The 15,721-nt window shown below is 32.6% G+C and overlaps 2 protein-coding genes across 2 annotated transcripts; one reads left to right on the top strand and one right to left on the bottom strand.

Moving 5' to 3' along the window:
- Positions 3,063 to 7,647, top strand: LOC105156360. Its single transcript, XM_011072471.2, has 6 exons — positions 3,063 to 3,692; positions 4,383 to 4,594; positions 5,736 to 6,027; positions 6,131 to 6,216; positions 6,305 to 6,396; positions 6,654 to 7,647. Exons 1-6 carry the CDS (start codon positions 3,417 to 3,419, stop codon positions 6,884 to 6,886), a joined length of 1,191 nt encoding a protein of 396 aa, XP_011070773.1. The 5' UTR covers positions 3,063 to 3,416; the 3' UTR covers positions 6,887 to 7,647.
- On the bottom strand, positions 9,335 to 11,468 carry LOC105156732 (putative glutamine amidotransferase-like protein RP404). Its single transcript, XM_011072951.2, has 4 exons — positions 11,315 to 11,468; positions 10,220 to 10,953; positions 9,921 to 10,127; positions 9,335 to 9,807 (listed from the first exon to the last, which is right to left on the bottom strand). The coding sequence occupies exons 1-4, from the start codon at positions 11,400 to 11,402 to the stop codon at positions 9,544 to 9,546; spliced, it is 1,293 nt and encodes a 430-aa protein (XP_011071253.1). The 5' UTR covers positions 11,403 to 11,468; the 3' UTR covers positions 9,335 to 9,543.

Raw genomic sequence — 15,721 nt, 5'->3', positions numbered from 1 at the left:
TCGTGTGATTGACTTTACGAATATTCAGAATTTGCTTTTGAAAAGACATAGAAAAGGAAGATTTTGGGACTTATAAATTACACAAACGTCTATCATTTATTATCAATATGTAAATGACGACAATATTAAGGTTAAATTCAGTCTCCCGTGGTATCAATTCCCCCCTATACAATATGAAACATTAGTCACCCCCTCTAATTCATCTGTCGTTAAAAGACTTATTGATGGTATTAGTTTATAGGTGAAAGTACCATAATAATTTAATTATTTTAAGTTAAATCTCAAAAAATAAAAGGTACTTATACACTCTCATTCTTATACGAATTTGCCCTTCTACACTCTTTAAAAAAAAAATTATTGTTAACTACAATATTAATGGTTATGGCTAAAAACAATGGTAAATGACTACTGTTAATTAATTTTTACGGCTAAGAGCCATGACTAAATGTCCTTACCACTATCGCAAAAACCACAATTAATAATCGCTGAATGATTATGATTAATAATTATTTTTTATAACTATTTATTATTAATAATTACAATTAAATATAATCAAAAGTTATATATCTTCCAATGCCTAAAGTATGCATGTTTTATCTGAGGAGCAATTCGACATTGTGTGCAATGTAGGCGGATGAAGTTACAAAAATTAAGATTTTTTTTTTTTTAACAAGCAAAAGTCAATGAGATATAACATTTACCTTATTAAAAGAAAAAATCTAAAACTCACACAATAACAATTCTCAAACAAAAAAAAAAACAAAGAAAAAGACTTACATCTCAAGTCACGCTCCTAGAAGAGCGTGAAGACAAAGATACCAAATCAAGACACAAATAAGTGGGGCCGTGCCTGGGTTTGTCTCGGAGGAGACAGGCATTTACCCCCGCGGTCCGCCACCTCCAACCGAACTAGCGTCAATGCACGCGACCCCCCAATCCCCTCGGGGCAGGCTCACACAGGGATGATTGCCGATAAGAGATCGACCTCCTCTGAATATCTAGCCATACACGTGTCGCGCGATGACCCTCCCATCAACATATTCAATTTGGGTAAACCAATCACGTTAGTGCTTAGTCAGAATTGAATGCTACAGAATCCGATAATGTCATGATACTACAAGTGGGTCGGTTAGCATATGCTAACCCATAAAAATGGTCATCCCCACGTGTCATTCCCTACTACCCTTCCCATTCCATTGCACCTCTCCTTCATTTTCATTTACCTAAATTGTATATTCATTTTAGCTTACCGTAAATTGCAACCAACCCTTTTTAAATTTATCATGATTATAAATATTTTTTATTATTTAAAAAATTATAAATATTCATATAAAATCATAAGTGTCCTAATAATTATTTCTTTATGACAACCTATTAATGTGCTAACAATTATAGAGAATATTAGTATTTTTTAAATAATAAAAATATATTTATAATTACGACTAATCTAAAAAAAATTATTATCTTTTATATAATATCTCAACGGATAGCTTACAATAATAATTAAAAACTAGTCACCAATACAATCATCATATTAATAACGAAACCAAATGTACCACCATTTTATTAGAAAAGGTTGGTTCTAACTAATTAAGGTCACAAACATCGGCCCTTAAATATCATAGTAAAAATTGAGTTGATTGTTTTATATTTTGTCTTAAAATCAGAATTTTTCAATGTTGATCTGAAATAGTTAAAAATATATATATGAAACTCCACATATAGAAAAAAATTAAAAAAAAAAAGAAAAAAACCCTTAAGTTGCACTTGAATTTAAATATTTTATTTGAGATAATTTCAAATTGGTAAACTAAATAGCTTTTTCCAAATTGAAATATTTAAATTAATTATTCAGTGGTAGTCACATGAGAAACGCGGGAATGCAATAACAATGAAGCTGTGTTTTGTGTGATTGAGAAAATTCTTTAAATTGAACCAAATCTTTTGGTTATATCTTCTCAAACAATTTAGTTTAGTGCCTGATTTTGACAACTAATTTATTATACCAAACAAACAAAAACAAAGGGTTGCCAGGAGAGCATTTTTAATCACTCCATTCAATGTTAGGGATAATTATATTTACACTCTTTACCTATGAAGTATTTATACAAATTTATTATATTTTTTGCTTAATTATAGATACTATCCTTGACAGCAAAAAAAATAGGGATAGTTAGTGTAATGATGTTAATACTTTTAAAGTATATGTGTAATTTTTTAAAAAAATAAGGGGTGGTTTGTGTAAGTGATAATGGTATTTTGGTGGGTATATGTGTAATTATCTAAAAGATAAGAATAATTTGTATAAACAGACCATAGGGGATGTAAATGTAATTATCCATATTTTTTCACCCAAACCCACAACAATGTGATTAAACAAATAAATTCATATTTAGTTTCAAATACTTTTATAATTATATCTGTAATATATATTCTAATAACATCGTTTAATTGGACCAATAACATCTTGGTTTAATGAGTGTGACTAAGGTTAGAGTCCCATAAAATAAGTTTGAAATTATGAATTTAAATTACATCAAATATATCAGTGTTTATCTTATTTTACCTGATTTAATTAATTAAATGGATATAAATAAAAAAAATTCGTTCAACTTATAGAATCCACATGCTACTAAACCCTTTAAGATGTTTTTTTAACTACTATATATGGATGAACTATTTAAAAATCTTCTGTTTATATATATATATATAAATTTGTGTCAAATTTATATAACTTTCTATATCGAACAAGCAAAGCATCAAACATACGAAATAAATAAAATTATTTAATTCTTAACTTATCGATGATTTAAATTAAATAAAATTATTTAATTTATGAGTGTAACTTAAAATATAAAATTATATAAATTTGACAGAAATGCAAATAAATTTGAAACCGGTGGTAAATGCGTCTTTTAGAAGCTGTACCTTTCTACAGTGAGTAATTGAAAAAGTATTCCCTCTCCAACCCCAACACCCTTTTTAAATAGTTTTTTATCTCTCTTCTGATAAATATAAATCATTTAATTTTTAACTTTTAACTTTTGATCTCTTCTTCACATCTTCTTATACCCATACATTTTTCCTCCCCCCCTCTGTCTCTCTCTCTATACATACACCTATACATACATACATGTGCTTCTCTCTATCTGCAGAACAGTTTTGATCCGACTAGTATATAATCTTCACAATTCGTCGACGATATCCGCGGATTTGATCCCCTATATCTAGCGGAAGCATTTACTGATCAACCATATTAAGATAAACTCACAAATTTTTGTTTTGAATAAATTTATATATATAAACAGAAGGATAGGTATTAGAGGAGAAAGGGGTTTTCCGCGTAGAGGGTTGAGGCTTTGTTGATTTAGGAATAGATAATTGTATCGGTAGATTAGGGTTTTTGGGTTGACAATATGTTGGGGGCAGGGTTGCAGTTCAATAGGAGTAGAAATGGCGAGGATCGGTTTTACAGCGCGGCGAGGGCTCGCCTGAGTCAAGATTATTTGCGGAGGGCTCAGAGTGACGTCACCTCGAGCCGTTCGAGGGGCCGGTCTGATGAGCCGCCGCTTGAAAAGTCGAAGGCGGAGGTTCCGGCTTCACCGCCGGTGTCAGAATCATCGCCTTTGTGTAATCTGGAGAGGTTCTTGGAATCAGTCACGCCTACGGTACCAGCGCAGTATTTATCCAAGGTTTGTTTATTTTCTGATAAGGGTGAATGAGAAAAACCCTAGTATGTGAATCTTAATATTTGTGCAGATTATTGGCGATCTTATCTATTATTACGATGGGGTGTTGTTTGGTTATATTGAGGTTTCTGCGTTTAACCCGAGGGAAGGATAAATAGTGCTACAGTGGTGATACTAATTGGTTTTTGTTGAACGTGGTAATTTTTTCTTCTGTTTGTCCGAATCCTTTTTTTGGAGTTAGCATTTACCTATTATGATGAAATCTGGCGATTAATCTTTTCTAACATCGAAGGTTTTGGGTTTTCTTATGTCAGTAATGATTGAAAATTTGTAAGTATGTGAGTTTAAATGTTTGGCTTGTGGTACAAGACTGGGAATCGAGTTTTAACGCTCTGTGCTGAATATAATGCTGTGTTAATATTTTTGAAAACAATTCACTCTGTTTGGGTGGACCAACGTAACAACAGTCTTTATGGGAAAATTATTTGAGAGTTTTAGTCTACAATTTGTGAGTGAGCAATCATTATTGGAGGCCAGCGCATTGCTGTTTGAGTGAGAATCAATTTGCTCTGGACGTGTGAATTATGTTGCCATCAGCCTGTTGTAATCTTGAAAACACTTGAGTTTTGTTAATAGTTCTGATATCTTTGCAGATGAGATGGTTTTATTTGAATATTCTGTTGGATGTCACAGATGACAGTGAGGAGTTGGAGAACTTGTGATGTAGAGTTTCAGCCCTTCTTCGTGCTAAGTGATTTATGGGAATCATTCAAGGAATGGAGTGCTTATGGTGTTGGAGTTCCTATAATATTGAACGACCGTGATGGCGTGGTTCAGTATTATGTACCTTATTTGTCTGGGCTACAACTGTACGCTGACCCATCAAAGAGTACCGCAAAATTAAGGTATCCATCTTTTTGGTCATGCATTACCCAGAGTTTAGTCCGTGTAGCGTGCATGGTTCAGCGCTATCTAGTTGATCTTTTCAAGAAAAAGAATGGGAGAATGAAGATACACTGGTGCTTGTGCTTCATTATGTGCACATGCTGATTATATGGGTCATGGGTGAAACCATGAAAGTTATAGGATTCTTACTGTGGCCTTTTCTTATTGCTCTATTGGAATTATTGTTTTATGCTCTTCAATAATACTCTGACAAGACCCTGCCTCTCCCAGCAGTTCAAGTGTTAGCCAAACTGTTGCTGCAGTTTATCTTCTTAATTTATGTTGTTTAATAGTTCATACTCTTCTTTTGTGCTAGCCCATGGCCCCATGCATGAGGATCCACCCCACCCCTTGCCACTGGTGCCTGCACATGTTCTCCTATATTTTGTTTTTTAGCATTTTTATGAAGAAACTGAAAACAAAATCTTGGTATTTGTGGGGCTTGTCTTAACTGGAAATAGAATGAAGTTTTCTAGTTGGTTTTATCTTTGACTATATCAGATTTTATAATATCATGCTTCTTGATGATTGCTGTAACTTGGTTGCATATTATCCTCTTTCAAAACCTAGTTATCAATATATCGACTGTGTCTCAATTTGGCTCATTCTTTTCCTGGCTGTTGCGACATCTATGGTGCTGACTCCATTTTATGCTCAACAATCTATTCTCAAAAAACATATCAACATCTTGGGATCTTTAATATAAAATTGTTTCCTGTTTTTGTGTCTTTATAGTTTTGTACATCTAAGTGCCCTATTAAGGGAATATCCATGAAGAAGCATCTGACTCATAACATTTGCTTGGGCATTATATTTAGGCACCTTTATGGTAATTTTGGTTGTGAAATTGTTGCTAAATATTATGTCCTTGTCCGTATCATTGTAGCACTTGAACATGCATATTCAGGTTCTTTAGTACTATGCATCCATGTCGAAGTCGCATGGTCCAAATCTTATCTGTTGCAGTTGTGGTTAATGCCACCATCATGTCTGTATTTTACATCTTCAGCCCTATATAATTTTTTCAGTTACAGCAATAACCGACTGTCAGTTATATTAAAAAAATCTTGATCAGAGTCTTATTTTTCCTTTGTGTGGCAGGCGACTTGGTGAAGAAAGTGATGGTGAATCTTTTAGGGATTCTAGTAGTGAAGGAAGCAGTGATAGTGAACAAGATAGGGGTGGCTTGAATTATTCTAGGGAGCAACTGAACTATCTCCAAACAAGTGATATTTCGCTTAGAGTAGATAAGTTGTCATTGAGAGAGCAGCATTTGGCATTTCAAGAAGGGTTTTCTAGTGATGAATGTGAATCTGGAAATCCACATGGTTGCTTGTTGTTTGAGTATCTTGAACGTGACCAACCGTATTGTAGGGAACCTCTGGCAAACAAGGTTTCTTTTCTATTTCACCTTGAATGCCTGGTTATATTTGCCTCAAATGATTATACTCTGCTAACCCTTACCCTTCCGCCTTGCTCTCCTGAAAATTTCACAGATAGCTGATCTCGCGGTCCATTTCCCCGAACTGAAAACACTTAGGAGTTGCGATCTACTTCCATCTAGTTGGATTTCTGTTGCATGGTATCCTTGATTTTAAGATGCATTCACTCTGTCCTTGGTGGATGAATGATGCGGATCACTAACCTAATGGGAAATAATTACTTTGTAGGTACCCCATTTACAGAATACCGACGGGACCAACTCTAAGAGATCTTGATGCTTGCTTTCTGACCTTCCATTCTCTTCATACACCAATGACAGGTAGCTGAACTCTCTATCTTGTGTGAATGTGTACAAGCCTTTTGGTATATCTGCATGCATGTGTAGAAAATCCATGATGTTAGTTTTAAGTGCTTGTCATAATAAAGGATTTTTGTCTTCAAGTCTCTTCTTGTTTTCTGGACACATTTGTTGTTATTCCTGAGGCAGTTCATTGCCTTTGATTTGTTACCTGAAGTTGAACTCACTTACTTTCTCTTCTTATTTCTTGCATTTGACTCTCCTTTACGCTTTTGCAGGAAGCGAAGTCATGCATCCTCCAGTTGTGACGTACCCAGCTGAGAGCGATGGCGTTCCACAGATTTCACTTCCAGTATTTGGCCTTGCTTCATATAAATATAAAGGGTCACTATGGACTCCAAATACAGGACATCAGCGCCAGTTGGCAAGCTCTCTCTTGCAAGCTGCCGATAATTGGCTAACTTTACTACAGGTCAATCACCCTGATTTCAGTTTCTTCTGCCGTAGGTAGATATTTAGATTGCTTCCCTCTTATCATGGCATTTGTTCCAAGGAGGAAAGGAATCCATCATTAGTTTGATGTTACCACACACCAGATTCTGTGAGAGAGTTGAGCGAGCAAGTGCTGTTGTCTTCGAAAATGGTGCTGTTGTGAAAAATCATGAGTTAAAAGGCAAAACTGATAATGCACCAAAAAAAAAAGAAAAAAAAAAAAGAAAAGAAAAGAAAACCAAAAAAAAGGGAAAAAGGAAAAAAAGAAAAAGAATCTCTATGAAGGGAAGAAGTCGAGAGTTCCACCGAATGGGTTGGAGGGTGGACTAAGGTCAAGATTTGCTGGAGCCACAGGCTTAGGAGGTTGCAGTGGATATATATATATATCTGATGAAATGAGGCATGCAGCATTTTAGTGTTTAAAAAACTGTACTAATATTTTCTTTTCACATTTTTCCTTTGTTTTCTCTTAATATTGCAAATAGAACAGGCTATTTTTTCTGTCCTGATGTTCAGTTGTAGGTGGTAATGATTTATCTCTGCAGATTAAGGGGATTTTGATAGAAAATGAGGATGATGGGTGAGCGAATATTGCCCCATGTTTATGTATACTAATTTTCCCATGCTTGACTGTGACCGTTTTAAGAAATGTAGACTAATGAACTGGAGGTTAGGTATAGTTTGCCTACTGTCTTGTTATGTTATTTTCGTGCTGCTTTTTATTATATTCTTTCTGTGTTTTTGTGACAGTAGTCCGTCCTAATGCTAATGGGATTATAAGGGTGTTTTATTATATTCTTTCTGTGTTTTTGTGACAGTAGTCCGTCCTAATGCTAATGGGATTATAAGGGTGCATTCCTTTTGCTTGCATTCAACACCAAATTGTCTGCTTTGTGCTGCATGCGCTTTCTACTGCACTACCTTTAATTTAATAATGCGACTCACCGTTCTGTTTCTGCACCTATCCCCGCTTTCTGAGCACGTGTTGTACCACCTATAAATTGTCCCCGCATTGGTCGGTCCCCCTCTATTCAAATATGGGTGTCAGTCGTATCATCTTCTCAGTTGGAGCTTTTTGAGCGCGGAAAGAAGAGTTTTAACTTTTAGGGCGAGTTTAGGGGTTGGAAAAATCTGATGGCTTTATGCTCAAATAAGGAGCCTGCCATTTTTTTCAACTACTTTCTCGGAAATAACTTCAAACTAAGCTGATTTCAGTTATAATCTAAAAGTACGAAAGGATCAATTTTTGCAGCTTAATGGTGTTTTTGGACATGTGTTTATCCTCAACTTGTTTTGGATAATTCTATTATGTCCTTATAGAAACCAAAATTACAACCACCGCACATTTTTTCTTTCAAATTGATGAATTCTCCCAAATGTAAAAACCCCAACTTCATCTCTTATTCTTGATTCCATCCTCAATCAACTATGGAAAATGAGACATCTTCTTAGACCTAGTTTAGTGTTAGCCAATTGTTGAAGATTCAAAGAAACCATTGTGATGAGCAAAGGAAATTCAATTGGTATACAGATCTCCTCCCTTGCAATTAAGATGGTGGTGGGTTATAATTAAAGTTGAATAGCTGGTGTTGAAAATGACCTATTCATTTGCGTAGATGTCTTGTAGAGAATATCTCTTACCTTTATGAAGAAAGAATACCCATTGGTATTGAAGGATCTGTGGAAGAAAGTGTGAAAAGACAAGAACAAATGGAGAGACGTGTTCATCAATTTTTATTTCTTTAATAAAGACAGGAGCATAAAAGTAAATTTATTAATAATAATGATTTGACGCTTCCGTTTATATCATAAAATTATAAAGAGCATTAGATTGATGATAAAGAGCAAAATCGCCAGTTGTGATAAAGAGAACACGGATGAAATGTTGGGGAGGTCATGAGATTCGCAAATCATGTCTGCTTCTCGGATGTTCAGAACGTAGATCCAAGAGAATTACTGCTCACACAATTTCAAGTCCAAAAAATAATTATAATACCAAAAGTATATTTTTAAATGAATTTTATAAATATAAATAAAAAAGAATTACAATCTCTAAAAATGAAGATTATCCCTTATTCTCTTCTCAAACTAGAACCCAGAAGTTTGTCTTGGATTCAAACGTTTAAACCACTCCAATCTTGTGAAGTAACTAGTCACTTTGAAATGGTATCAAGGCTTTGAGACCAAGGAAATTGTGGAACCTTTGCGCTTCATCGTGGCAAAAGGTCTTTGATTTGTTTTAGACTCGAGGCACATGGATATGCTCTATATCCGGAGATTCCTTTTTATACTTTTATTGAGCTTCAATATCATTATTTATTGGCATTTTTCATCTTAAATATATGTAAATGTTATAAATTTTAATTCGAAACTAAATTATTAATTAATTTATTTGGATTTTTAATTAATAATTTATTAAAATTTTTTGACAAATCATAATTAGAATTAGTATTGAGGCAGATGAACTTAGAGCCAACCAACATTCAACTTGTACAGGCTACATCTCTATAGTTTACATTTAAACTCTTGTAATCATATCCAGACCTATGTGTAACAACTTAGTTATACCATGTATTGACAGTGGACTAAGCCTCGCGAGATAACACTTCCATTTCCTTACAAAACAAGAAAAGAAGATGAATTACAATGAGATATATGTAAGCAGAATTTTGCTGATTAACACAATTGAGCAGCAACTTCACTCCTCATGAGGCTCTTAAGCTTCCTCTCCAACACCTCAGAGCACATCTGCCCCATCTTGTGGTAAAAGGACACCATGTCCGACAACTGCTCAATCGACATTTTCCCCATTATAGCTCTTGCAGCCTTCTCCTTGTCATCGTTCATCTGCAATCTGTTGATGTAGGCTGAGGCGTTTCTTACCGTTGCCCCCATCTGCTTCAGTCTGTTCTCTTGCTGCAGGCTTAACGCTGTATTCGCCTGTATTTCAAGTAGTTTGGATAGCGGTCATAAGTGAACATCAACACACAGCCACTCTAATGATCATGAGATCAATATCACAATGTCCAAAAATGTTAATTGTAAATTAGTACCTCAAGAAACTCAGCTCCGGCTTCAAGTTCAGAGTCGTTGGGCGAAAACCTTTCGCATCCACTTCTATACATGTTCTTTGCAATCGAGAAACTTCGTACTATACTCCTCTTCTTCTTCTCCAATTCCCCTTCGAATTTCAAACGCTTCGAAACATTTGTTGAGCCTCTGAGCCTTTTCTCATAAGCTGTCACAGCTTTCACGAATTCCTGCAACAGCAATATATCAAACAACCTTCCATATTGATAAAATTTTCCCTTTTTATAGCAAAATGGACTAAACAGGTGAAGAATTTACATACCCGGTATGCAGCTGCACATCCCGGATAATCAAAGACATCACATTCTTGATCTCTCATGCGTTCTGGATGAAACTGAAGCCCCATGATGAACTTCCCTTCATCAGGATTATATGCATCAGGGTCGTAAAATCCTTCAATCAGACCATCAGGTGCGAAAGCCATCGGAACAAAACGATGAGCTAACCGCTTCACGCCCTGGTGGTGATAACTATTCACAGAAATTTCCATTTTCCCATTTTCCAAACTATCCTTAAACCATTCATGAAGAGGTGTATTTTCCACCAATGTGACAACATGCCTGTGGCCATCATAGTTCTCGTAGTTCATATGAACCACCTTGTTTTCCTCAGCAGCACATTTCTTGGACAGTTCTGTCTCAATGTCCTGATAAAGTGTCCCCCCACAGGCTACATTAAGTATCTGTGAACCTCTGCATATGCCTAAGTATGGTATGTTCCTCTCCAGACAAAGCTTCGCCAGTCTTAGCTCGATTGAGTCTTTCTCTCGATCAATGGCTGTGTCGCTCGCGTGTAATTTCCTAATTTCTTCGATATCTTCCTCAGAAAGACCCGTCAGCTCTGCATCATAAAGGGACGGATCTATGTCTTCGCCCTCGCAAAGAAGAACGCCATGAATAGGCTCAAAGCTGTCTAACAGCATATGAACTCCGCTGACTCGCGGCACGATGACTGGTGCTGCTCCATAGTTCACTATGAGATCAAGATGATACTCTCCTGCTCATTGACACGTCGAATATCATGTCAAAAATCGTCGAAAAATCAGTAAAACCGTCAGAGAACAAACTTTCACATTCGAACTAACAAGAAACTTAGAAAACAATGAAGCAAAAATACGGTAAAAACTGAAAGGAACAACGGAAATGCTTAACCTACCAAGAAATCTATCAGTATAACTGCAAGAAAGCAGAATGTGATGAATAATTCAGGGTTTATCACAAGAACTACCAGGAAAGAGAAACTACATTATTTAAACGATCGGAGAAATTAAAGTTAATTTTGGGTACATGCATGGACATACACATAAGCAGACAATTACACAACATGGGTACATGTATTTTTAAGCCACGAAACATACCAACAAAATCAACAAACTTGTTCTTGCGAACAGTCCGACGAGAGACGATAAGAACCCTAGGGAGGATAGCTGACAGATCCGCGGTCATTGTCAATGAAGTAAACCTTTCCAAGAAAAGGGATGAAAAGGGGAAGATGGAGATATTCAAGTCGAAGTAGGTTTGAATTTGGACTTAGATTGTGCGTAGCAGAAACACAGCTATTTATACGTGCATGCGATGAAATTCAAAGAATGGACAGATAAGGAATGTAGACATGACGCCGCGGATGTTTCGTAAAATATGTAGCCACGTTAGGAATGGTAAGTTAAACAAATACATAAATACATAGGATTATCTTATTAAAGTATATCTGCTGAGAAGTCAAAGCCTCCATTAAATGCTGATGTGGATGAGTATATCCGGAAATATATACAATTTATATGCTCTCTCTCTCTCTCTCTATATATATATATATATATATATATATATGGTACATGAATTATAATTTTGATTTCATCCATTTCAACTAATCATATCAATAATGATGCATATGCAATGTTTTATATCCGATTGGTTTTTTTATTTTGAATTCTGTTGCATCTTTAATTTATGTAATATTTTATATAGTGTAATATAAAGATTATGTTATTTATTTTATTTAATTTTTTTTTATACAAATGGATAACTGGAATACGAGTTTAAGTTCGATTTAATCACAAGTGAATTACACTTGTTTCTTCGAAGTGACAATGATGAATTATTATTTTTTTAAATAAGTCGATTATAATTATTAATATCAAATCTTTATATTTAACAACTACCGACAACTATGACAATTATATACTAATCCTCAACATCATGTAACTATATCAAATCAACACCTATTATTAAAATAGAACTATATTTAATTTTAAAGTAAAATAACATCCCACTCTTTGATGGGGTACGAGCCCATAATCTTAATTAGAGTTATGGTACCTCAATTTTACTAATTGAATTAGGCCTTATTGATAATTGTATTATATTTGTTATGCGAGTGGTTTAATATAGGCAAATATATCAAATAATAATTTTATTCTTTACAATTACATATCAAACAAATTCAATATAATTTACTCAATATGTGATTAAGTTGGGTTGGGCTAAATCATTTTTTTTTCTCTTCTTTTTTTGAAAATGGCTAAATCAATTTCATATATATATAAGTATATATAATATTTACTTATGTAATCAAGACACATTGGTCAAGACCTCTACCTATCAACAAATTGTTCAATCAGTTTATGGACTCAAACTTAGGACCGAATTTTACCAGCAATATTTACTCTAATGGTTAAGATTGAGATCTTATAAATAAGTTTGAGGTCATAAATTTAAATTTTATTAAAAATATGAGTATTTATCTCACTTAATATAAATTATTGTAGTTTATTTATTAAATTAATGTAGTGCTCAATTTATTAATATTGAAATAAACCTTTTTTTATAAAAAAAGGAAAAAAATGACCGAAATTTAAGCCATATTAATTGATTGCCATCTTCCAATGATACTCGACCCATATCCATTGCCATTCTTATGTTCTATTTTAATATTTATGTTTCCACAAAGCAATCATCATATTGAAACACTATGTTTGGTTTCATGTTTTTGCAGTTTCTGAGATAAGATAAAATATACCAATATTTATTTTGTGTTTTTATATTTTATTTGTGTGTTTTTTTATTTTTTATCTTTTTATATATAATATATATGTATACTCCTATATATATAATATAAAAGAGACATGATTTGACAATAAACAGTTATTTTTGTCTTAAAAAAATACCATATTAAAGATACAATATATATATATAAAAATATATATATAAAAGATATATGATTTGATAATGAACAGTAATTTTTATCTCCCAAATCCCAATATCAAACCTACACCACTTATTTTAAAATAGTTTAAATTACCTTAAAATACAAATCCAAACATACCATCTATTTTCAACACACACTTATTTATCTCTATTTCTCTCTCTCTATTTCCAAAACGCAAAAGAAAACACTCAAAACACACATCCAAATATTATGAAAATGTTCGGACGCTATGACGGTCATCTCTAACTTGTGTGCATACTCATGATTTTTTTTTTATAAAAAAAATATATTAATATTTAAATCAACCAACATACTATTATTATAATTCAGTACGTAATAGATTAATATTTCTAAATCAATAAAAAAATTCAAAACAAACAAAGAAACAACATACTATCATTAAAAACAAACGACATCCATAGAACTGGAACTCATGTACAAACTCTTGATCGTGAGGCTTCAAACAGATTCAAAATTTTTGATCAAGAAAATAATATGATGTATTAGAGAATATATACCTGGATCAGATGCATCTGTTTTGTACCAACCATAAATTAATATATTATGAGTACATTAATTAGAAATGGGATATGTATGGAGAAATTAAATGCCATACAAATTTAATCACGTTATAATTCAACCTGAAAAATAAAAACATAAATAATGCGACATCCCATACTATTCTCATGGTGTGTTTTTTTGAAGTAGATGTTGAATTATTATTTTATTGTGTTAATATTTTTTTTTTGGACGAGCATCCTCATTTGATGTAATAGTTTCAATAAATATTTTTTTTTGTCCAAGAGTCCGTCACGTCTTCTTTAAATAAGTGTACACCTGTATTGAGTGAGCTTTCTTTGCTGATCTTGATTTAAACTTTTTAGTTTTTTTGGAATACATGTGATTGATCATTTAATAATTTTATCATTATTAATAATGCTTATTTTTTTAATTGCAATGTTGACCTAATTAATACTGGATTTTGATGAAATAGAAATTAATTATATATAAGAAAAACTTCAAATCTACCATATTATAAGAAACTCGGTTAAGATGTGAGATTTCTTCCGAGAATACTCCCTTTTATTTTGGGAGTTAATTATGTAGTTATTCTATTTTATTGAAACGAAAATTCTTAAGTAGATTTTAATTTAATATTTTTATATGCTGTAAGATATATAAACAATGTTGCAAAAAATAAATATAAATATAAAAATATAATCTATTATCTGAAAAAAGTCAACCGTGATTTTTTTTTTTTTTTGAGATTATAATAAGTTATTCTTTATTTTTTAAAAAGAATGGTAATTAATCATGGCAGCCACCTCAGTTTCATAAATTTATAGGTAAATACTTTTCAAATTGAAAAAAAAAAAGGTGAAAATTTAATATATATATATACATGATTAAGGTATTTGCTACTGTATTTGTTCCACTTATCTCGAGAGTTCGAATCCTATAAATATAAATATATGTATATAAAAAATAATAATTTATTACTTCTTTATTTAATTAAAAATTTAAATTATTGGTATAATGAATATGCTCCACGACTCATCAGCACTCATTCCCTAAAGATCCCATTTCTATCATTCGGACATGTGGCCCAATTGTAATGATCCATACCACGTGTGCACCATCCAAGTCCATTTGGATGCTTGTGGGCTTTTATGGGCCTTTGCGCTGTTCCTAATTGGGCTAACAATCAAATTTGGGCCGAGCTATTATTAATTAATAGCCATATCACTCAGTGTATAGTTAAATTTTATAATATACCTAATAATTTTAGACTTTTTATTTAAAGTAGTAACATAGATATATTAGAAATTTGAAAGAAAAAATCACAATCCTATCTCATATATTTCCTATTATAAATTTGGTGAACTATATCACTAGATTATACAAAATATATTCTTAAAATACACGCCCTAAATAATTTGAGTCAAATCAAATATATAATTGTCTAAACTTATTTGAATTATTATCGAGTTTGGAAAATTATGTTTGGATTTGATTTGATTATTAATCTAATCAAGTTTAAACGAGTTTTAATTTGATCAAATATGAATCGAATTCGAGTAATTTGATATTTTTAATCTGTGCACTATTAAAATCGTATTCGAGCCGAACTTGAAAGCTTATACAACAAATTTTTTTTATTCAAATTTAATATATTAAATTTAACAAATCCAATCCAATAGACATCAATATTAATTGAGTATAAGTTCAAATTTGGATCTAATGTAAATAATATTAAATTTAGATATGAATAATAGCTATTATAATGAGTTTGAGTTTGAATAATAAACCTATCTCCACACCACATTATATATCAACAAATGAAAAGAAAATAGTATGAGGCAACAAAAGCAATATATATATATGTATAAAGTAATGCAATAAGATGTATAAAAAAATAAAGTGTAAAGTAAGATTGTGTTATAAAATTATTTTATGGGAATTAAAGTAAAAATTTAGTTTAGAAAAAACACAAAAAGCAAATACGTTTTCTCTTTTGTATTATCCCACAAAAAAGCAAGCAGTATAAAGGCGAAAGAAA

The sequence above is a fragment of the Sesamum indicum genome, linkage group LG2, assembly GCF_000512975.1.
Source record: "Sesamum indicum cultivar Zhongzhi No. 13 linkage group LG2, S_indicum_v1.0, whole genome shotgun sequence".
In the NCBI taxonomy this organism is placed as follows: domain Eukaryota; kingdom Viridiplantae; phylum Streptophyta; class Magnoliopsida; order Lamiales; family Pedaliaceae; genus Sesamum; species Sesamum indicum.
This window is presented reverse-complemented; position numbering and strand designations above follow the sequence as displayed.

Excerpts from the sequence above, each read along its gene's own strand:
- LOC105156360 (XM_011072471.2), top strand. The coding sequence starts at position 3,417 with ATGTTGGGGGCAGGGTTGCAGTTCAATAGGAGTAGAAATGGCGAGGAT. Across the intron at positions 4,595-5,735 it reads AAGAGTACCGCAAAATTAAG|GCGACTTGGTGAAGAAAGTG; the intron begins GTATCCATCTTT and ends TTTGTGTGGCAG. Across the intron at positions 6,217-6,304 it reads AGTTGGATTTCTGTTGCATG|GTACCCCATTTACAGAATAC; the intron begins GTATCCTTGATT and ends ATTACTTTGTAG.
- LOC105156732 (XM_011072951.2), bottom strand. The coding sequence starts at position 11,402 with ATGACCGCGGATCTGTCAGCTATCCTCCCTAGGGTTCTTATCGTCTCT. Across the intron at positions 10,954-11,314 it reads CAAGTTTGTTGATTTTGTTG|GAGAGTATCATCTTGATCTC; the intron begins GTATGTTTCGTG and ends GTCAATGAGCAG. Across the intron at positions 9,808-9,920 it reads CCGGAGCTGAGTTTCTTGAG|GCGAATACAGCGTTAAGCCT; the intron begins GTACTAATTTAC and ends CTTGAAATACAG.